At 47.9% G+C, this 22,602-nt stretch overlaps 1 protein-coding gene across 4 annotated transcripts in view; it reads right to left on the reverse strand.

The window, feature by feature from the left end:
• ryr2a (ryanodine receptor 2a (cardiac)) overlaps positions 1–22,602 on the reverse strand; it is a 936,900-nt gene that overhangs the window by 79,970 nt on the left and 834,328 nt on the right. For all 4 annotated transcript variants that reach the window (XM_038814319.1, XM_038814304.1, XM_038814294.1 and 1 more), the window contains 6 exons: positions 19,473–20,779; positions 11,050–11,117; positions 8,506–8,653; positions 5,383–5,469; positions 2,945–3,166; positions 308–438 (listed from right to left, as the gene is read on the reverse strand). In XM_038814319.1, coding sequence (XP_038670247.1) covers positions 308–438; positions 2,945–3,166; positions 5,383–5,469; positions 8,506–8,653; positions 11,050–11,117; positions 19,473–20,779 — 1,963 coding nt within the window. The remainder of the gene's footprint in view (positions 1–307; positions 439–2,944; positions 3,167–5,382; positions 5,470–8,505; positions 8,654–11,049; positions 11,118–19,472; positions 20,780–22,602) is intronic.

The raw sequence follows: 22,602 nt of genomic DNA on the forward strand, positions 1-22,602 counted from the left end.
CGTGGGTTTCACCCCCACAACTCAAAAATGTGTGCAAAAAGTAGGTGGATTGGCCACGCTAAATTGCCCCTTAATTGGAAAAAAATAATTGGCTAATCTAAATTTATTAAAAAATTTTTTTTTTACAAGAAATGGCAAAACCAAAACAGACCATTCAGTCCAACCAATCCAACATTAATGATAATCCTCCGTTATTGGCATTGGTACTCCACACGAACCTCATATTTCTTTAGCCTCTCTCCTTCAACCATATATCCATCAATAAAATGACAATGCAATAGAAAATGCAATGTTTAATGCTACTCACTGTGTGTTTATAACTAGCCTATCCCATTGTCCTTTGATGTCATCCTCTGAAGGTTGCTCTGTGATGTATAACCCATCAAACTCCAACTTCCTCGCAACCTCTTTCTCTCGCTTGAAAATAACCAGCGGGACCTACAAATAAAATAAGTAGATAAGCTTGGCAGAATGACACCACCGCTGAAATTGAATGATCATCAACCTCCCATTTTGTAGATTATATTGTAATAACTTAACTATAGCCTGGTTTATGCCCTTATGTAAGAAGATCATAGCTGTTCACTAATGAGACACAAGAGATTGGCCAGAATTCTCTGGCTGTTAGGATTCTCTGTTCCAGCCGGCAGCGCATCCCCAGCCATGGGTTTCCCGACAACATGGGGTGGCTTCAATGGGAACTCCCATTGACAAGCGGTGGAAGTAGAGAATCCCGCTGCCAGAGAATAATAATAATATTCTTTATTAATTTCACAAGTAGGCTTACATTACCACTGCAGTGAAGTTACTGTGAAAATCCCACAGTCGCCACAGTCCGATGCCCATTCGCGTACACGGAGGGAGAATTCAGAATGTCCAAATCACCTAACTAGCACATCTTTCAGGACTTGTGGGAGGAAACCGGCGTACCTGGAGGAAACCCACACAGACACGGGGACAGCGTGCAGTCTCCGCACAGACAGTGACCCAAGCCGGGAATCGAACCCGAGTCCCTGGCACTGTGAAGCAACAGTGCTAACCGCACGTCACCGAGAAACACGGGGCTGTGGGACTGGAGAATCCTGCCCATTGCCAGCTCCCTAAATGTTTGATAGTTCATTTCGAAGATGATAGAGATTTGCACAAATTAATAGGGTGACCAGTTACCCAGCCACTGCTGCAAACTTCAAATAATAAAGCAATAATAATTAAAAATACAATGGGATAGTTAGCATGGAAGCTGACCGTATATAACCCAATTGCACGGTATGAAATGAAAATGAAATGTCGCCACAGGCTGCTCTCCCCTTTGAGAGAGAGCTGGCTGCTGGTGATTTAACCCGAGGGTCAGCAGCCACTGCAGGCAAGGGACAAGGTTGAGAATGCGGGGCCTTTATGGATAACCTCAGCCACTGCGGGAATTGAATACATGCTGTTGGCGTCGCTCCGTATCATTAACCAGCCATCCAACCAACTGAGCTAATCAACCCCCACAGCATAAAATGATAATACCAACCTGAAAATAATTACTAGGAATGGGCCTCATGCAGAGAATTTGTGTACTCTTCATTATAGTTGAAGATTTTCTGAAATGTGTCATATATACCGACCATAACAACTTCTTGGAAACGACCAAACAAACCGTATCTTGTTAGGGGAGGTGGTGGCAAGGTAGGAATGTCACTGGTCTAGTAATCCAAAGGCCCAGGTTGATGCTCTGGGACATGGATTTAATTCAATTCATAAATTTGGAATATTAAGCTGGTGATGACTGTGACAATTATTTTCGATTATTGTTAAAATTATTGTTAAAATAAAAACACCTGGCTCACTAATACCCATCAAGTGGAGAAAGCTGCAATCCTTCTCTGGTCTGGCGTACGTGTGACTCCAGACCCCCAGCCATATGGTTGACTATTAAATGAACTAGCATGCCACTCAGTTCAAAGGCAATTAGGATTCGAGAGATGGACAGCAAATGCCGGTCTTGCTAGCGATGCCCACATCCACGAACATTGAAAATGAAATGTACAGTGAATCTGGTTAATTCTGCAGAGTCAACATCTTCTCTTATCAATCGCATGCGAGCATCGAGACCTGCCAATGGCACAAAGAAATGCCTGCAATGGAATGAAATCATCTTGATGGTTCATTGCATAAACAGATAAATGTGATCTCAAGCCTGTAATCTCATACTGGGTTTCAGATGACGAGTTTCAAACTGATCATCGCTTCATAACACTTTGCTGATGTTGGCTGATTGACTAGATTGTACATTCGACAGCACCTTCCAAGCCCGGAACCTCTATCTCCCCCAAGGACAAGGACAGCGGATGCATGGGAACACCACCACCTGCAAATTCCCCTCCTGGCTTGGAAATATATCTCCATTCCTTCACTGTCGCTGGGCCAAAATCCTGGAACTCCCTCCCGAACAGCACTGTGGATGTACCTACACCCCATAGACTGCAGCTATCAAGAAGGCTGCTCACCACCACCTTCTCAAGGGCAATTAGGGGTGGGCAATAAATGCTGGCCTAGCCAACACAACCTACAGTCTATGAAGTAATAAGTTAAAAAAAATACTCTTCTATAATAATTCCTCGGTAATATCCCGTAAACTGCTGCTAGCTACAAAAGCCATGAGACTGATTCTCATGAAAACTCAGGTGACCACTGCATAACCTGGGCTGCAAAACTGGTACATTCTGTAATTTAAGCAAAATAAATCACCGAACAACGAATGCAATAAAATTTTACAGTTAATGTTTATCATATACAATAGATTCAGATAAAATTATCTTCCAAATCTTGAATTATGATTTCAGTTTGATTCTTAGGACACAATGTGCAACTTTGAAAAGTAGTGTGCATAGTCTGCAGAACAAAGCAACAGATTTTTCTGTGAAGCATTTTCAAAGACCAAACCTTCCTTCTGCCTTACCTTTAAACAGTAGTAACCAATGATGCAGAAAAATGAGATGACAGTGTGCAGGATGGCCAGAATTCTCAGTGTGGGCTCCATATAGCCACTGCTTTCTTGTAGAACATAATGCACTGTGACCCTGTGCCTACTTCCCATAGCGCTCCATCGAGAGGCTCCACCTTCTTTATTGTAAACACCAAGGCTACTCTCTTTCTCTTCTATGGACGGAGCTGTTGATACCTGTTGGAACATCACGCATTCGTAATAGCAGCTTGCCACTGAGAATCAAAATGTCCCACATGACTTACAGACTTGGGGTCCGTCCCCCACGGCGTGAGCAGCAAGCAATGCAAATGGCCATTGACTTCGGTGGGACCAGAAGATCTCACTGCCGGCCAATGGCGAGCTGCCTCTGCCGCTGGAAAACCTGCCACGAGAGGGCTGGAAAATCCCAGCCATTGTCTTTATAAATATGTGCTCACCTCACAGTTTATTTTTTTGGATGGGCATGAAAAAGCAAGCTTCATTTTACTGATGTTATGATTCATAAATGGTGTAATGCTTTATAAATTTTACTTTCCTCACTATGTGTGTTTACCAATATGCAGAGGAGATATTTCCAAACAGTTTTTTCATGAATAGTATCTTGAGCCAATTTCAACCACCTGGGACAAAGAGTTACAATCATTTTCTATATTGATGCTCAAAACGTTTTATATGGAATCCTAAAAAGTGAATGCTATCATGCGCACCCTTATTTGATTTAGGCGTGGATGTCGGGGTGGCCACTGTCTATACACAATTTCCCTTTCGCCTGTGCTGGGTGATGTCTCTTACTACACTGATTTGCCATCACTCTCATAGTTGAGTAGGCAACTAATGCCAGCGCCTGTCATCTTGCGTCAGACCAATAGATAACATTAGTGAGTTTCTATGAATTAATTATATGCCTGCTAAACATGTTGCATTAGTATAACAATGATCAAAAGAAAAACTCTGCCTTCAAACTGCAAGCAATTTTACACTTTAGCAAATGAACAGGCTTGAGAAATGTCAGCTCGAACACTGGGGATCACTGATGTAATTTCTAAGCACTGATACTCGATGAGGCATTTCATTTGGTGGTTTGAAGTTTGTCTCTTGGCTCAGCCAACAGTGATTGACCGGGTAGTCCAAATCCTACCTAATCCCATATCACAGCTGCAAACAATACTCGAGACATATAACTGCATGAATTTGATAGCTTCATTGACTTCTCTATTGACTTGTTTGAATTTGTTAATAATGTTAAAAAGGTATCCGACCAGTTCAGTGATTACTAAAGAAAGAATCTGCATTTACATAGTGTCTTTCTCATCCTCAGGATTTCCCAAAGCATGTTCCAGTCAATGAGGCAATGGTGTAATGTAAGTAAACATAGAAGTTAATGCACAAACAGCAAGGTCCCATCAACAACATAGAGATAAATAGCCCCCTCAAAAATTTTGGCTGTGTTGCTTGAGGTATATATGTTGGCCGGGAACTGAAGGAATTCCTCTGGTTTTCTTTGAATTGTACCTGGAGATTTTTAAAACCAACTGAGAGGTGGAACAGCCTTTTGTTGAACATTTCATCCATCTGATAGTATGGTACACCATAGGCTCTGATATTCCATTCTTGATTATGCACTAAAGTCCCAAGTAACTCTGTTAATATGATAATATAGCAGGATTTTAGCACTTGAAGTCATGCGGCCACTGGTCCAAGAGAGCAGTGAATTGTCTGGATCCCCACTGCACGAAAGGCTGAAGATTTTAAACTCCCAGATCTCATCCACATAGGCCCCACCAGGTTTACACCAAATTCAGCAATCGTAGCTGGCACACAGGTGGGAGTGAGCTTTTGAGCAACAGGAGGCTGCCACTGGAACAGGAGGAAGTTGTTGGAAAGAATGTTGGAAAGGCATCATGGTCAGGAGAGGGGGAGGGAAGTCCTGACTTGAAGCGGCCCAAAACATTGTTGTGATATCCTGAGGAGCTCTCCCGCTCCTCCTGGCCCATAATGGGAGAAAAAAAACATTTAACTTTCAGGTCCTATTCCGGACCCAGACCCTTGTCACCAGGTTGGTCTGGCAGGGGATCCAGTTCGGAAACCCAAATTGCAGGTGGGCCTTAATGATCGGAGCCCAATTTGCCTACTTAAGGCAGGTCCGCTGGGGCTCTCACACGGTTCTGCTGGAAGGGGGAATTGGAAATTGACCCGTTTCATTGCTGACAAATATCAACGGTCTGTTTGACTCTGATAAGAATGGAGGATGAACCATCTGTGCCGTTGCATCATTTATGTCAGTGAAAAAAATGCTTCATAGTAAGAAAAATAGTCAAGGTGACTATTCTGCTGTCCGGCGCAGTGCTTATGGCTGGATTTCATCACCCGCACATCCCTGAAAGAATTATGCAAGAATACAAACCTCTTACCTTATAGAAGAGGAGAATGAAGTTAATTGCAAAGGCTACAAACAGTGCCAGCATCCTCATGTTGTAGAAGTTGCGTGCAAAGTAATTCTGGAAAGACAAGAACAAATGTGTTGTGGAATATTTTAATACAAACAAAATTCTAATCAATAAATTTCTAAAGACAGTGAATGTACCTTAAAACTTGATGTAACCAATGTACGCCTTCAAATGTTCTGAATTAAGTTGAATCTTAAAGAAAAGCTTAAAGAAAGACGAAAGATGGTTGGCTGCCCAACAATCCAGTGAGAAAGTCCAACATTTAGTCCATGGTCTGTACTTGAATCTGTGATCTCAGCAGGACTTGTAATCAGGGCCCAGCAACCCTGGCTAGATTTGGACATCTCCTTTGAATGTTGTGCAAGGGCTGAATCAGACTGTCATGTTCCCTGCAAAGAGGAATGGCAATAGCCATTCAGTCCCTCAAACCTGTTGTTATTCAATTAGACATGATGACTGATCTGTACCCCAATAAGATTTACCTGCCTTTGCTCGATTTTCCTTGATATCCCTTCACTTAACAATGGCCTATCAATCTCAATGTTATTGAAAGTTTCAATTGACCTTGGAACAACCCCGCTGTACTCCAAAGGACATTGACATGTTCAAGAAAAGGCACAAAAGCCTCAAGTTGAAGATGGCTAATAGAGAGGTTCTCGGAATAAAAATGGAAAGGCAGGGTGATAACATTCATTATATTGATGATATTCAGTTCAGGCACAGGATGGGCTGATAGTTCCAGCTCCTTATACATTCTGCCCGATTTCATTTTCTATTGGCTTCATTGGAAAAAGAAAATGGCTGGAGGGTAGCAAGCATATATAACTATGAGGATTTTCCCTTTCTCTCAAACTAAAAATTGCTGCCCACTTCTCATTGCCCAACCTCATACAATAGCCAGAATTCTATGGAGCCTCTGGGAGCACGCTGGGTGGTATCAGGGATGGGAAAACAGGTGGTAGGATGATTGGGTAATTTGCCATCACCTTTCCACTGTTGCTGGTATTTTACCAGCAGCAAGGTAGGTGGTGGAAGGTCACTATGCCCTGAAGCCAATCAGGCCCTTAAGTGGTCTACTAAGGGCCGCTTGAGGGCCTCGTTCTGCTGCCAATGGCATTTTATCAGTGCTGGGTGGGCAAGGACTGTCCCCAGTTGGAAAGCCTTCGCCAAACAATCCCTCCTCACCTGCCAGACAAAGCCTGGTGTGTCCGACCCCACTTGCCCAAGTTTTGGGACCTCCTCCATCATTGATGTTCCTGCCTTATTGCAGTCCAAAGAGTCATCACTGTTCCCAGAGGTGCTGATGGGGCTGAAGAACTGTCAGCTCTCTGATTGGCTCTTGAAGGACAAGACATTGTTCCTGAATGGAAATGACCTGCGGCTTGAAAAATTATGTTGGGACGCCCATTACCGGCCGACATGGGGTTGCCCTCGACTTACCAACCGGTGGGGGGGTGACTCACGTCTTACGTCGGCGTAAACCCGTAACGTGATTGTCACCCCCCACTCCCCCGTCAGTTACGTTGAACGTCGGAAACATCGTTTACAATCATTAACATATCATTATCATGCTCCTACTCCTGAATAATCCCCTTCCCCCCTCCCCACCGCCCCTGTCAGGAGATCCATTCTGCGTGACAGCAAAATGGTGTGAAAGCTGATTGGTCTCACAAAGGGTGAACCTGGTGAGCAGAGCTCCCAGTGGAGCTCAGGAGAGTGCATCTACAGAGGGTAGAGAGTCATGCCCGGGCACGGCCTAGCATGACCCTGGCACGACAATACCAGGGTCAGTGCCGAGGTGGGGAATGCAGGGGGACATCCCAGGGTGAACTCCTTTGCGCTGGGGGCGGCCTTTAAAATAGTGGCCCGATCCTCAAGAGACTAAGGGGGCAACTCTCCGAGCCTCGCGCCGGACTGGTACAGTGAATCCGGTGAATTGCTGCAACCGCGCCACGACAACCCAACGCAGGCGCACGATTCCCCGAGGTGCGGAGAATTGGCGCCATTTGTGCCGGCATGTGTGGTGCAGCGCTGGCCGCTGGAATCGACGGAGCCGCTGATTCTCCGGCCCCGATGGGCTGAGCGGCCGTGCCAATACGTCAGTCCCGCCGGCGCCCTTCACCCCTGGTCACTGCCGGCGGGAACTCTGCGGGAACGGTTGGGGGATGGCCTGTGGGGGGGGGGGGGGGACAGGGGGGCTCCTTCACAGGGGGGGGTCCTCCGATGGGGTCTGGCTCCAATCGGGGCCCACCAATCGGCTGGCCGGCCTCTCCCCCCCAATCGGCGCGCCGGCCCCTGAACACCGACTCCATGCTGAGATGGGCGCGGCCCAACTGCGCATGCGCGGGCTGTACCAGGGCCTGTGGGGGCCAGAATCGGTTGTACCAGGGCCCGGTTCGCGCCATCGTGAAACGCAACGGCGTTCAGGACGGCGCAAACACTTGGGCTCCATATCGGAGAATTGCCCCCTAAGTTTCTCACGGGCTGGATGAATCAGAGGCCGTCCGCCAGTGATGCATCATGCGCCCCACCCCTTGATATTTTTTCCTATGTGCCGAACTATACAGCATAGAAAGCTGTTGTTGCTGTCAATGGCTTCAATGCCGCTTTTCCCACCTGCTATCGGCCTTTGCCGATTTTGAGGAAAATCTGTCCCCGGCCTTTCTTTCAGAAACTCGGAAACAAATGGACATTCATAGTTATTTTCTTACCAAAATGACACGTTTGACCCTTTTTAAAAAGAGTAGAAAGCAATACCCCCTCATGTGAGTAACCATGCTTTGCAAAACATTTCATTCACTGGTTTCAAGCACACAGTGAAATAATATAAACACTTTTCAGGTGTGCAGAGAATTTCTGGATTTCCATCAGCATTGAAGATTCATTTCTGTCCTTTCTATTACTTTGACGGAAATTGTCAGATCGTTGAAATAGCAGAATTCATGTTGCATTCCATATCTACAGTGTGAAATTTGAAGTGTGGGCAGTGTATAAAATATACAGGTAGAAAATGATTTTGAAATGATTAAATTCAGATATTGAACTGGTGGAGGAATGCAATGATCTACACTGACATACTGCACTCACAAGTAGCTTTTGGTGATATGCTGTGATTTTCTTCCAGAAGGCAGATTCCTGGATTTCCGGTTCTTCAGCTTTCTGTGTATGTCGCTGTCTCCTTCTTCGTCGAGACTTCTTTTCTGTATTTTTTTCCTCTTTTTCTCCATCTTCTCCGCTGTAATCCAGTAGGGAAATTGTTACTGAACAGGTGAAGTCACAAGATTCAATGAGCCAAAATAAAAACTTTCCAGTGTTACATGTGGGATGCAAATTGTTTCGAATTGCTCACTGGCCGATTTTCCTGTGACTTTATACAGGGGGGAGCAAAGACCAAGGGCAAACTGCTCCTTTCTGAGGATTGACTCCCATTCCGGTGATAGAGACGCTGCAGATATGCCATATCTTCCAGCCCTGACCTCATATCTTCCAGCCCTGACTGGGCTGGTTTAGTACAGTGGGCTAAACAGCTGGCTTGTAATGCAGAACATTGCCAGCAGCGCGGATTCAATTCCCGTACCGGCCTCCCCGAACAGGCGCCGGAATGTAGCGACTAGGGGCTTTTCACAGTAACTTCATTGAAGCCTACTTGTGACAATAAGCGATTATTATTATTATTAATTATGCAACCGGGGGTTTTGTGCCATATTCCGTGGTGGGACAGGTCCGATGGCGCATAGTCTGCCGTCCTATCCGGGCGCCATATTAGAAAGGCAGCAAATATTGCTGACCCACGTTTGGACTCTGTCTATATAGATGTTTCTGGAATTCACCTCTTCATTCACCTGAGGAAGGAGCAGTGCTCCGATAGCTAGTGATTCGAAACAAACCTATTGGACCTGGTGTTGTGTAAGACTTCTTACTGGACCCACTTTTGAATAAGGACCTCCTGAAAAAGATGGATTTCTGGGAATCCTCTGAGGCCAGAAGATGGACATCATCTATGACAGTGAATCTGGAAGAACCACCTGTACAGGCCTATCCTAACCCTGGTGGGGTCATGGGAGAATTCCACCCCATGAGTTGTCTTCAAGTGAAGGAAGATTAGAAACTAGGGATACTTGGACCCCGTGGGTGAACATATAATTTAGTCACTGGGTTGAATATTCTATTTTACATCATACTTTTAACGTAATATCATATAGTAAAACCCAGAGCAGTTTGGGAAGTAGAGAGAGGCAGAGGTAGGTGGATCAAAGGTGTTTATTTGCACTGCAAGTTGATATCAGGCTGGATTCTCAGGTGCCCTGGCCGCGTGATTCTCAACGGCGTGCTGAGAGAAAGGATTCTCTCTTTTCGCCGCTTGCCAATAGGATTTCCCACTGAAGCTACCCCATGCCACCAGGAAATGGTGAGGCCCAAGGGGGAAAATAGAATCCCGACAACCAGAGAATTCCGGCTGATAATGCAGGAGAGGAAAAACTACAATATTAACCTTCTTCCACGGGCATGCAGGTGCAATTGCAATTTGGCAAGTTAACATTGGCAGTGTCCATTGGAAACATAGACAGACGAATTAATATGAAGCCAACAGAAATCTAGATTCAATCATTCATTTATACGGAGCTTCTATCCTTACCTGGCAGCAATACAATTTATCTCACTATCCATGGACAGGGGGTGGGGGGGGAGGAGAAAAAATCAGCCCAACAGAAAGTGTGGATGTGTACATGTTGAATGAACACCGTTGTGATGCCGAGCACCTCCCCACTCCCCCATCCATATGAACAGCCCATTGACATTCACATCAAGAAAACATGCAAACACAAACTCTCCAGCACCTCTGGAGCTACCCCATGTTCTGTTGATTCGAGACTGTAACGAGGACGGGAAAAAGTGTCAAATTTTGCCAACTGCATGTGTGCCAATTATAACAAGGAAACCATTGGACTAGAAAGGAAATGCCTTCCACAGACACAGGACCTCCAAAAGCACTTAATAGCCAGTTAACTTACACTTTTTCAAGTGTAGTCTCTGTTGTAATGTAGCAAATCTGGCAGACTATTCGTACACAGCAAGCTCCCACAATCGGGCATGTGATAATGACCAGTTAATCTGATTTTGTGATGTTGATTGAAATATTGGCCAGGACAAGAGGAAGAAATAACCCTTCTCTTCTTGGAAATAGGGCCTTTGGATCGTTTATATCCACCTGACGGGGCCTCAGTTTAACGTCCCATCTGAAAGACAGCACCTCGGGCAGCGCACTGCGGCACCCTCTCTCTCTCTCTCTTTCTGCTGCAATGGAGTTAAGCCATTGTTACATTCATTAACTGCTACATAAAAGAGCAAAGTTCTCCCATTTCAGTTTCTTCAGTTCATCATCAACCATTCAAACAAAATGGGGTAAGTCTTCACCCTCACTACCTGGGCAGTAATAAGGCAGTGCAGAATGAAAATTGGACAGTTTCCAATAATGGGAGACCTTTTCTCCGGATTACTGCCCAAGCAATGACGATGAAAATTTACCCCAACGTCCCTTCGGGGTGTAATTTCAGTTGATGAAAATTTCGTCCTCACTTCCTCAAAAGAAATCAACACTCTGAGGGCATTCGGATTAATCAAAGCACTCACTCAGCTTTTTCTGATTCAGCTTTATGATCTTCTTTCTCATCCGTCTCATCATCTTCCGTTTTCTCCTCCTAGGAATACATTTGTGAGTAAAACGGTTCAAGTATTACGGGTTAGTTGTTTTTTCTTGTTAATTCACGTTTGCGCCAATTTTTAATCCCAGGAATATTTTAATATCAAGATGAACAACCATAGGAGAAAAGTTTAAATTGATGTAAACAATGGAATTGAGGGCAGCACGGTGGCGCAGTGGGTAGCACTGCAGCCTCACGGCGCCGAGGTCCCAGGTTCGAATCCGCCTCTGGGTCACTGTTCGTGTGGAGTTTGCCCATTCTCCCCGTGTTTGCGTGGGTTTCGCCCCCACAACCCAAAAGATGTGCAGGCTAGGTGGATTGGCCACACTAAATTGCCCCTTAATTGGGAAAAACGAACTGGGCACTCTAAATTTATAAATAAAATAAAAAAAAACAATGGAATTGAATCAGATGGTGAGTTAGAGCATGACTGAGGTAGAGGGGTACAAAAATATAGGGCGGGATTCTCCGATTGCCGACGCCAAAATGACATTCGGCGATTCGCCGGAGAATCCCTTTTCATGCCAAAATTGGGGGCGGTGCCTGTTTTCGGATGCTCCACCCCCTCCAAAACGGTGTCATGGTAAGTAAGCCACACGACGTTGGGATGGCCCCAGGACGTCGCCTGAAGGCCATGTCGCTGATGGGCCGACGGCTTGGATCACTTGTGGACTGAAGTTTTGTCAACCTCGCTGTGGACTGTGTCCAGTGCCTCCACAGTCGGGGGGGAAGGGGGGGAAGAGTCACTCCGCTAGCCAGGGGGGCTTCGGCGGGGGCTGGGGGGGACTGGTGGAGGGTGGTTTGGTGGGTGGCAAGGGGGGTTACCTAGGGCAATATTTGGCAGGCCAGGTTTGCGCGCGGCCGGCACCATGTTGTATGGCGCAACCGCTGCAGGTCGCTGCCGTGTGCACGCGTGGCCACGGACCCAGCAATTCTCCATCCGTATCTGCAAGGAAAACCTGGGGTTTTACATGGCCCGGCTGCTAGCCCCCCACTGGGCGGAGCATCGGTGCCGCTGACTTGTTGGTCGTAATACTAGACACATGCTCCGGACATAGCCTCAAAATGGGAGAATCTAGACTAAATCTAACAGGGAGAGACCCAGTTGGAAGTGGGTAGTTGATGAATTGGAACATTGAGCAGGAAAAAGGCAGTAGAGGTCTGTGGAATTCTGAATATATATTCTCCGCTGAGTCCGCCGGCCACCGCTGCTAGCGAGCATGGAGAATTTGGAACTCAGCCAAATCTCCAATTCACTGCAGCGACACTGGAGAATCCCACTGCTGTGAACGGCTGGAGAATTCCGCCCAGAGAATCTGGAAACCAAAACACTTAGGGCGCGATTCTCCGCAAATGCGGAGAGTCGTAAAGGATGCCGTGAAACTGGCCGTGTTTCACGGCAGCCTCCGCTCCCCCTCCCGGGACCCGATTCTCCCCCCCGGTCAGGGCTAGCAGCGCGGCCCCGCGAAGCACGGCATCGCAGGCTTAGCGACCGTCGCTAAGCCCGCGCGCCAAGGGTCACGGCGGCTGACGCGCACGATGACGTTAGCCGCGCATGCATGGATTGGACGGCTCCAACCCGCGCATGCGCAGATGACATCATCACGCATATGCGTCAAACCCGCGCATGCGCGGGCCGTCATGCCCCTCTGCTGCCCCGTGGACTGATCCTGCGGGCGGCGGAGGAACAAAGAGTGCGCGGGTTTCGGACCCGCTGACCGCGATTGGTGCCCACCAATCACAGGCCCATGCCACCCTTGGCACGGCCGTGGTGCGGCCGTGCCAATCGGTGCCATGGTTGTCGGGAACGGCACTTTGCAGCCGTTTTCACGAACGGTGAGAGCAGGCCTTAAAGGCCTGGGAACTCGGCCCATCGGCTAGGGGAGAATCGCTGTTCGCCGTAAAAAAAACGGCGAGCAGTGATTCGTGTCGTGGGGGGGGGGATAGCGGAAGGTCGGTAAAAATGTCGGGAAGGCTCTCCCACTATTCTCCGACCCGTCGAGGACAGCGGAGAATCGCACCCATAAAGCATGGCCAGTGACAGAATGGCACATATAATTCCATGGATTATTTTGAAAAATATCCCAATGTGCTTGATGCTTTTGATCTGACTAAGTAATGCCAGTGGGACATAAGTATAATTTCCACATAAACTCAACCAAGTGGAATGAAATAGGACATTATGATGATTTATTACAAAAGGTATTGGGCATGATTCAACAGTAAAATTTCTAAGTGTCATTTTGGGCGCGTTTGGCAGGATGTTTCTCAATGGCCCCATTGGCGAGATCGTGGCCTGTTCTCAACGGCACTTAGGGCCGAAATTGAGCCCCGACATGCGTCTCGCCATTACTGGCTGTCACCCCGTCTAATTTGACTGACTTGAGCCTCAGCATCTCGCCGCTAACAAGGGGGAGCTGCTTTTGAACAGTCCCTCACCACTCACTCCCACTCAACACACAAGCATGACAGCGCGCGGATCCGCTCCTTGCTTTGGGGATGCCGACCTGGTCAGACTTCTCGATGCTGCAGATGAGAGGCAGGATATCCTGTTTCCCCGAAGGACCAGCAGCAGCGTCAACAATGCCTCCTGGGAGGCAGTGGCAGCGGCTGTCAGTTCGGTTAGCAGGACCTGGAATACCGCTGTCCACTGTGGGAAGAAGACCAATGAACTCCACCGAACTACAAGGGTAAGTTATCACCTTCCTCCTGGCATCAGTTCCACCTCCCACCCCTCAAACTCCCAAAGTGCCCCCCCTACCGCCCTCCCGCAGTGATCACTGGCTGACATCTCGCACCCTCCCCACATCCGATCTTCATGCTTGTGCCTCAGAACCCACTGGCACCCACCAGCACGACCCCCTCATGTCCAGGTGCAGTGTCCATACATGCCACTTCCTGTAGACACCCCCTTGCCCATTAAGCATGTGGCTCACAATGCCCTCTTTTGTCCCCACAGGGGAAGATGCCCAGGGAAAGGGCCAAGCCTGGGAGCCGCAGAGTCCCAGAGATCTGAGTCCTTACCCACTATGAGGAACAGGCCTTGGAGATCACGGAGTTGACCAAGGAGAGAGCATCACCACAGCGAGGTTGGCCTGCAGACCAACAGAGGTGAGGAACCACTGCCCCTTTACTCTTTCTCAAGTGAGGAGTTCATGTCAGGCAAAAATGATCCGTCCCTCTCACTGACCACATGTCCATTGTCTCGCAGGATCTCCATCTGATGATGCTGGGCCATCTGGAGTAATTTACCCCACTGCCACCCAAGAAACCAACTCGGAGGAGAGCTCCGACGGGAATGCCATTGATGCATCACAGTTATCACCCCCAACTTCTACCAGCAGAGAGACACACACCTGGGTGCGCAATGTTAATGGACAGGCTTCTGGGGCACAATCTGTTCAGCACGATACAGTTACACCTGAGATGGAGGAAGGATCATCCAAGGGGGACAGCTGTCAGAGGTTTGCTCAGCTGGGTCCCAATCAGATACCGAGCCTCTGGACAAGGTTCTCCCAGAGCTGATGCAGTTGATAGGCCAGAGCTGTGACATTCAGCAGAGGATGTCAGGTACATTCTAGTGTCTGCATAGTCGATTGGAGGAGTCCCAAAGGCTTTGGTTGTAGGAGATGTTGCCGACCATGTGTGGCACTGAGGCCAACACTGCTCGGATGGCAATCATGGCGGAAAATCTGAAGCACGACATTCGCATCTTGAATCGTGGTGTCCAAGACATGGCCCAGTCTGCGACAACCATGGTTGAGGGCCTTGACATCATGTCCTAGTCACTGAGGGACATGTCCCAGATGCAGATGGACATTCCCAAGGCACTGCAGAACATGTCCCAGATGCAGGTGGGCACTGCAGAGCGTAGCCCAGTCACTGAGGAGTGTCGCTGAGGGCGTCAACACCGTGGTGCAGATAATGGGGAACCATCAGGACTGGCAGAGCCAGAAGACGCAGAGGCCTCTGTACCTCACTGCAGCTGCCCCTTCCGTCCCATGGAGACCCAGCGCCCTGTGGGCACCACCAGGAAGGAGGAAGTATTGGAGGTCAACCTTGGGCCTGCCACAAGGAGAGGCGGCAGACTCCAGTTCTTGCAAATCCCCCCCTCCTGACACTAGCTCACCTCAAGGCTAGCGGGCAGAACGGGGTGACTCAACGATGCCAGTGCACTGGTAAGTCAGCTGCGGCCCTCCGGCTCCAGGCCATCCAGAGAACGTCTGCCAAGTGCATCAAAAGCCACAGGCCACGGTAAGCAGCAGGCTGCCTCCATCTCTGACATGCATCCTGGGGACACACCTAGATGTAGCAGTATATCACGAAAGAAAAAGAAGATTAAGGGGCACTGATTGGACACTGACGGGAGGAGGTCACTATCTGCAGCTAGGGTGAATGGAATTGTCAAATGTTTACTGTTAAAACATGTTACACATGATACATGTGTAGCCTCTGTCATATTAATCTTCACAACGGGCCTGCCTGTACCCCATTCCTGTTGCCCTCTGCTCCCCCGCCTCCTGTGCCCCAAAACAGTGGTCCAAGATCAAACGCCCCCCATCCAGACCCCGTTCACAGGATGGGTGAGCGCGCTGTAAGCAGAAATACAGGAGTCAGACTTTTGCAGAAAGTCAGAAGCACCAGAACTTTCCTCACAGCGAGTTATCATCACTCTCCTGCCTTATATTTTGCCTCCGGACCCTTGCCACCACCTGTCCTCCATTCTCCAGGCCCTCCACGGAGTCTTCCCTGGACTTGTCCTCCGACCCCTCCTGGTCCGCCTCTTCCTCCTCCTCAGACGAAGTCGCATGTTCGTCCTCCAACATTTGGCTCGCTGCCGTGTCAGGTTATGGAGGGCACTGAAGACTACCTCAAAGTGGGACACCCTCGGGGGGTGTACTGCATGCACCACCAGAGCAGTCGAGGCATCGGAAATGCATTTTGAGCAGTCCGATGCACCGCTCAATGACAGCACGGGTGGCAGTATGGGCTTCATTATATTGGGTGTCCGCCTCGGTCTCAGGCCTCCACACCAGCATCAACAGCCAGGACCTCAGTGGGTACCCCTTGTCCCCCAAGAGCCAACCCATCATCTGGGATGGTCCGCACAAATGCTGGAGTCTCCTAGTTCCCCAGTAGGTAGCTGTCCTGCATGCTCCCTGGGTAGCGGCAACATACGTGCATGATACGGAGGTGGTGGTTGCACAGAATCTCAACATTCAAGGAGTGGAACCCTTTCCTGCTAATAAAGGGGGGTCCATGATGCCCCAGCGTGCGCAAGGTGACATGCGTGCCATCTATTGCCTCCTTGTCCTGGGACATCCAGGCAATGTTGGAGAATCCTGCAGCCCGGGCATCTTGGTGGGCCTGGTCCAGCTCAAAGGTGGTGTGGTTGGATGCCCAAGAATACAGGGCATCCATGACCTCCTGGGGGCTGCAGTTTGAGAAATGCCACAGAGGTTCCCGCTCAAACCCTGGAATGAGATGGTAGCACATAGGTTCGGGCTGTGGTGACTTCATGGCCACTGGGAACAGGTGTCCCCCTCCTCCATGGGGTGCCAAGTCTGCAAGGGTGCGTCACAGGTGCCGCAATGTCTCTTTGTTGAGATGGATGCCTCCTGCGGCACATGCTGTCCGTAATCTCATCGAAAGACCAATGATGCCTGTACATCTTGTGCTGTAGCTGGCCTCCTTCTCTGGGTTCCTCCTCGGCCTGATGAGCGGCTGGGTCTTCAGGGTGCATGGCGACTCCCTGCACATGGGGTTTTGCCTCCAACCTGCGTCATCGCTGCTGCCACCTTCTCAGGCGCCTGTACGCCTGGGCTTCCATCAGCATTGCGAGGACAGGCACTGCGAGACCAACACTATCATCCATTTTGATATCTGTCAGGAAGTGGACAAGGTGAGAGACCAACAATCGGTTAGGCCTTCCATCCCGGGACCCTCAAATCGCACAAGTGCCCCACACCCACCATGACTGTCCTGCCTTCTCTCAGAGTGCCATTCAGCGAGCCAGTTGTGCTGGCAAACCTTGCTCTGCACACTCACGCCGGCCACATCAGGAGCCCTGGGACCCCAGACATCTGCTGGGAACATTAGGGAGATCATGCTCCGGTGCCCTCCCCTGATCCACACACTTGCACTTTGACCGCAAGAGGATCCCAAGTGCTGACGGTCTGCTCCTTAGTGTTTGATTGTTGGTAATTACCTCTATGGTGCTGACACTATTAGAGTTCAGACAATGTTCAGGCTTCAAAGTTTCCTTGAGATCTATGCACTAATCATCTTCTGAGGCATGTCACGTGTACCCTGGAATAGGCACTTGAGAGTTGAGAATATTTTGTTTGTTACACAATCAACAGTAACAAAAAATCGAAAATCAACAACGCAACATTCCACATATCGCACTAATCATTAAACAACGAGGAAACGTCACTTTTCCATATTGTTACCAATATAAAGCTACATAAGCTCATATTCACACAAAAAAACACTAAATATCACCCCTTGCAGGTTCCTCGACAGAAACAGAGTCATCACGTTTTCATGTCCAGAGCTTTGCTGTAGAAATGATCTGTCCGTCAATGCATTACTTGTTACCAGTTCCACGTATCAGTGCCATTCGCCATCCAGGAGCCATAGCTGTGTGGGCCCTCCCACATGGTCCAATCTCACCGGTACCAAATCCTGGCATCCACATATTCCACCTGCATTCAAGGTGCAGCTGAAAATCCTTGACATCCAGCGTGTTTAATTGATATGCCAATTAAATACAGCACTCACCACAACAGCAACAAAAGCATCAGCAATCTGTGAAAGCATTTCGTCAACGACATTAGCAGGTGACTCAATTGGATCAATGCTGCACACCAGGTCCCGCAGCGTCTTCTTGCTTCAAACTTCTTGTCTTCTGGACTCATACATTCCCCCTGAACCCGGTGTTCCATGACCCAAATATCTTCGAAAAATTTGTCCTTCTTTCCAGCTACAGAAAAGGAAACAGCAGCAGCCGCCTTCAGGCATCTGCAGCCACCAGCAGGTGCAAGCAGCAAACATAACCTGCAGCTGTGCATTGCTCTCACAACTAGCAAGGCCAATTCATCATTTGCAATAATTTGCTGCTCCCAGTCAAAGGGAGTGAAATTGACTTTTAGCTTTGAAGACACAGCAAGGCTCTGTCCTCGAAGTGTTTGGTGAGATACACAGGTTGCAGCTTGGCCCTGTTATGGACCTCCACAATAATTAAAGATGGTTTGAAGGCCTCACAGACGCAAAGCTCCTCACCCCACCCCTGGCTCAGGGGCGACCTCCTACCTGGAACGCTTCAGTCCCCCTACCAAGGCCAATCCCCCCACCCTGAGGGGACCCCCTCCCCACCCCCACCCGAGCACTGGGTCATCTGAGCTGCATGCCGGAAAATGGAAATGGCAACTTACCTCCTCACTTCCCCTCAGAAGCCATCACGTTTTTATAAAGGAGTACTAAATGACGCCCGCGTAATTTCTCGCCGGCGAGTCGGGTAATTCCCGGGAGGCCGCTGCATTCGATTTTAATCTCGCGAATGAGATTGAAATGAATGCAAATGAGGGTTAATGATAGTCTCGCCACCTTTGGGCGTAATCCGGAACTTGCCATCGGCAGCCGGGTGAATTGCAAACTCGTTCGCGCCCAGCGCGAATCTCAATTTTTGCCCTTTTGTGCTATTTTCCTGGCTTGCCCAGATCCGTGTTGGGCACAACGCGATGGTTGAATTGCACCCATTATCTTTAATTTGATGATGATTACAGACAGTTAGTAGAAAGAAATCTTTTAATTAATGACACTGATAAACTATGAAAATTCAAGTTAAAAAAGATACATTTTTTCACAAGAATATATATTGGTCAATTCAGAAATCCCACCCTTCCAGCAGACAGCCACATTCAAAATGAGTGCACAAGGTTGGAGAAACACGATTATAGGGAAGAATACTTCAGATGGCCAGGTATCTGCCATGCCAACGACAAAAGTCAGTGGGGAATGCAATGCCGTTCCTAACGACAGCCCCACAGACATTTCATGTTCTGGGAGCCCAACACCCAAGCAAGCCAACATGTCAGGTTTCCCCCAGTCCATCCCTGACCTGCTCCCACTGGTCTAAAAATTGCAGATGGATGGGAAGTGGTCCTTAAGTGGCCATAAATTGGATCGAACACCCACAGGACTTTGATTCACTTCACTTTGAACGTGGCTACCCTATAAGGAGAATATGAAGCCAAATTTATCTGATTGACTGCAGGCAAGGAAGCAACAAAAACTATGCAAAACCTCTTTGACAACTACCGTGAGAGGAAGGCTAGCGTTATGCTTCACCTGATGGCTGCTTTCAAGTTCTGGAAGTGGAACAGCGAGACAAGGCGGACTTATTAGGTCACTCATGCCAGCATTTGGATTATGTGGTATTAGCTTGTACTGGCCTCCCTCACGTCGTAGGTCTAATCCAAAGATATCAGAAAGGAAGTCACTCTCCTCAGTGATAGCTGTTAGGTCAGTCAAGTCTTCAGCAGGCAGGGTTGTTTGTGCAACTTTCCCCTCTCCCTCTCCAACTTCACCTCGTACCTCGTCATGTGTTGGATCTGGCATGTTAGCTAAAAGTTCTGTCACTTTAATCTTCTTGGCTCCCTCGACAAGGCTTCCACCCAAGACAGTGCTATACATGATGCGGAAGAATCCACGGAAAACACTAAGTACGAAATGGGAGAACCCAATCAATAAACTCCAGTAGAAAGCAAACAATGTCATAACCATGTCCTTCACTGTCATTTTTTTCATTTTTCTCATCTGCTTTTTGAGGCTTTTAGTTGTGAGCAACTTCATGAGAATCATCACATTATACCTGAGAGACATTAAGGCAGATCTAATTGTTGTCATAGAGAAAAAGTTCATTTTTGGATCTTCTTCCTCCATTTTACCTTTTTGAGTTTCCTCTTTACTCACAGATCTCTCAGTGGAATCTGATTCTGAGATTTGCGCGGCTAACTGCATTTCGAAGATAGTGTCTTCACAGAAATTCACAAATAGTTCCATCTTTTCTTTCTCTCCTCCTTCATTTACAACATCAAAGATGAATTGCCTCTTGGACTCCTTTACTTGTGGCTTCTCCCACTGTGTCCTGCTGGACTCACTGATCTCAAAGTATACCCTTTCAATCCGCTTGGCACTTCCCATAATCTCAATGCGGCCGAGAAATGGCTGGAAATAGTTGAGAACACTCTCTGCCAATTCGAGGAAGGTCTGCAGCCGGGTATCATGGGGCATGTGCTCTGACAGGTTGGTGAGGAGAACCGCAACGTTGAAACCAATGTCCTTTGCGGGCTCATGAAACCTTTCAACGAACTCTTCATAATCCAGCATTTCGTTCTCATCTGTCTCTGCGCAAGAGAGCAGGAATTCAGTTTCTGACTGCGTGTAATGCTTATGGCTCTCCATGGCCTTCTGGAAGTCTCTCTTGGAGATCAGACCTTTGCTATCGGGATCGTATTCTTTGAATGCATCAGATGAGGTTAGGTTCTTCAGCTTAAGGAACATGTCAAAGAATTTGAGAATCATTTCGACGTTGTTTGAAGACTCCACCAACATGTCCACCATCTGCTTACCAATAGTTCCATTGACGACATTGCCTGAGGTAAGTAATTCATATAATGTTAAATTATGTTCATTATCCATCCTGTTTTTTAATCAAACTTCTTTCACATATAAATTAAGCAAGCGTTTGCTTTGCTTTGTATTGCTTGATTTAATTGATTTGATTTAATGAGACTTTGTCGTACTGTCACAGTGCATTGTATTTTACAAACCAAAGGCTTGATTTCAACCTTCCAGTAGTGTGAAATGAAATGTTGTGAGGTTAAAACAGAGGCACCTTACTTCCCTCCAGAAGGATGCTGCACTCATGCCTACGTCATTTGGATCCGCATTTAAGGGCCTTGCCATTCAGCAGAGATTATACAAAGGTACAGATCCCAGGATGCCCTTCAGACCTTGGCACCAATACATGCCTCACCAGTGCAACTAGCTGCCAGAGATGAATGTACCCAGAAGGAAGTCTGGAAGTTAATTTTGTTTTAATTTCATTATGGTCCCTTGGGGAATGAAAGGAGAAAGACTACACCTCTACGCCCACAAGGAAATCTTTTGGCTTCTCCTTTCTAGAAAATTACACTTTTGGCAGCCTTGTCAACTGCCAACCCAGCCCCAATCTCCCTTTCCTCCTCAAGGCTGTTCAAAATGTCATCATCAATCAACTCTACGCCCAACTCTCAGATAATGTACTACTTCAAATCTTACAATCCAGGTTCCACTTTTCTGACAGCACCAAAACAGTTGTAACCAAAGTCATGAATGATATCCTCTGTCATTGTGACCATCTTTTCTTTCTTCTCCTGTCTGTGGCATGCAACATAGCTGGAGAAGTTTCCTCCCAACTGCTTTCTATCATGGTTCTTGCCCTGCATGGTTCCAGTCTATCAATCTAAACCTTGCCACAGCTGTTCCAATAATAATAATGCACTGTGATATTTAAGGTCCCCTAGCACTACATCCTTCACCTCTTCATTATGTTCATCTCCATGCACCTTACTTTTAAACACTGGGAAATACTAAATAGAGGAAATGGATATCTTGCTCTATGACTGGAGAGCCAGCGAGAGCACTGCATTGCCTCTTTTCAAGAAGGTCTGTCATAGTAAGTACCAATTAGGCCTGTAACTGGATGGTGGAGGACTTTTCCCAGGGTCAAGAGCCAAGAGCCTGGGGCAGGGGTGTGTGGTGGTGGTGGGGGGGGGGGGGGGGGGGGGGAGGGGGGGGCAGAGTTGGGGTTACAGGAGAGGAGTGTTTACAGCAAGAGCAGTGACTCTCAGTATATCATCTCTTCTCAAGACTGGGTCCCTCGACCAGGCACTGAGCACGTTTGACCAAAGGAACTCCCAGGGAGACGTGAAACAACCCCGACAGGGTTTGTTTGTCGTGCCCCTCGCATGTCGAGTCCCCCACCTGTTGCTGGGTGAACATCTGTGGAACGGGATGAGACCCTTAAATGGCATTAATTAGCTATGACATGCCCAAACCAATGGTGGGGCAGGAGGGCCATTCCCCATCCTTCCCGCCATGGACTTAATCAGGGCTGTGGTGGGAAGGTGGCAAGGTTTCAACCTGCCAACGTACCACCTGATTAAGTGCCCCCTTTGCCACTAAACCCACCATGGGAAAATGCATTAAATTCTGCCCACTGTGTCAGTTACCATATGAATGCCAATCATACACTGCACCTTTACAGCTGATTTCATCACCCTCTCTTTATTGAAGGCATTATTGGAGGCTAAAACAGATTGTTCACAGACTTAGCATCCTGTTTGACCCTGAGCCAAGTTTCAGCCTCCATAACGTCTATACCGCTTGAGATGCTCATTTCTGCCTTCTTTGTACTTGCCCCTTATCCTGCAGA

The sequence above is a fragment of the Scyliorhinus canicula genome, chromosome 1, assembly GCF_902713615.1.
Source record: "Scyliorhinus canicula chromosome 1, sScyCan1.1, whole genome shotgun sequence".
Taxonomy (NCBI): Eukaryota; Metazoa; Chordata; class Chondrichthyes; order Carcharhiniformes; family Scyliorhinidae; genus Scyliorhinus; species Scyliorhinus canicula.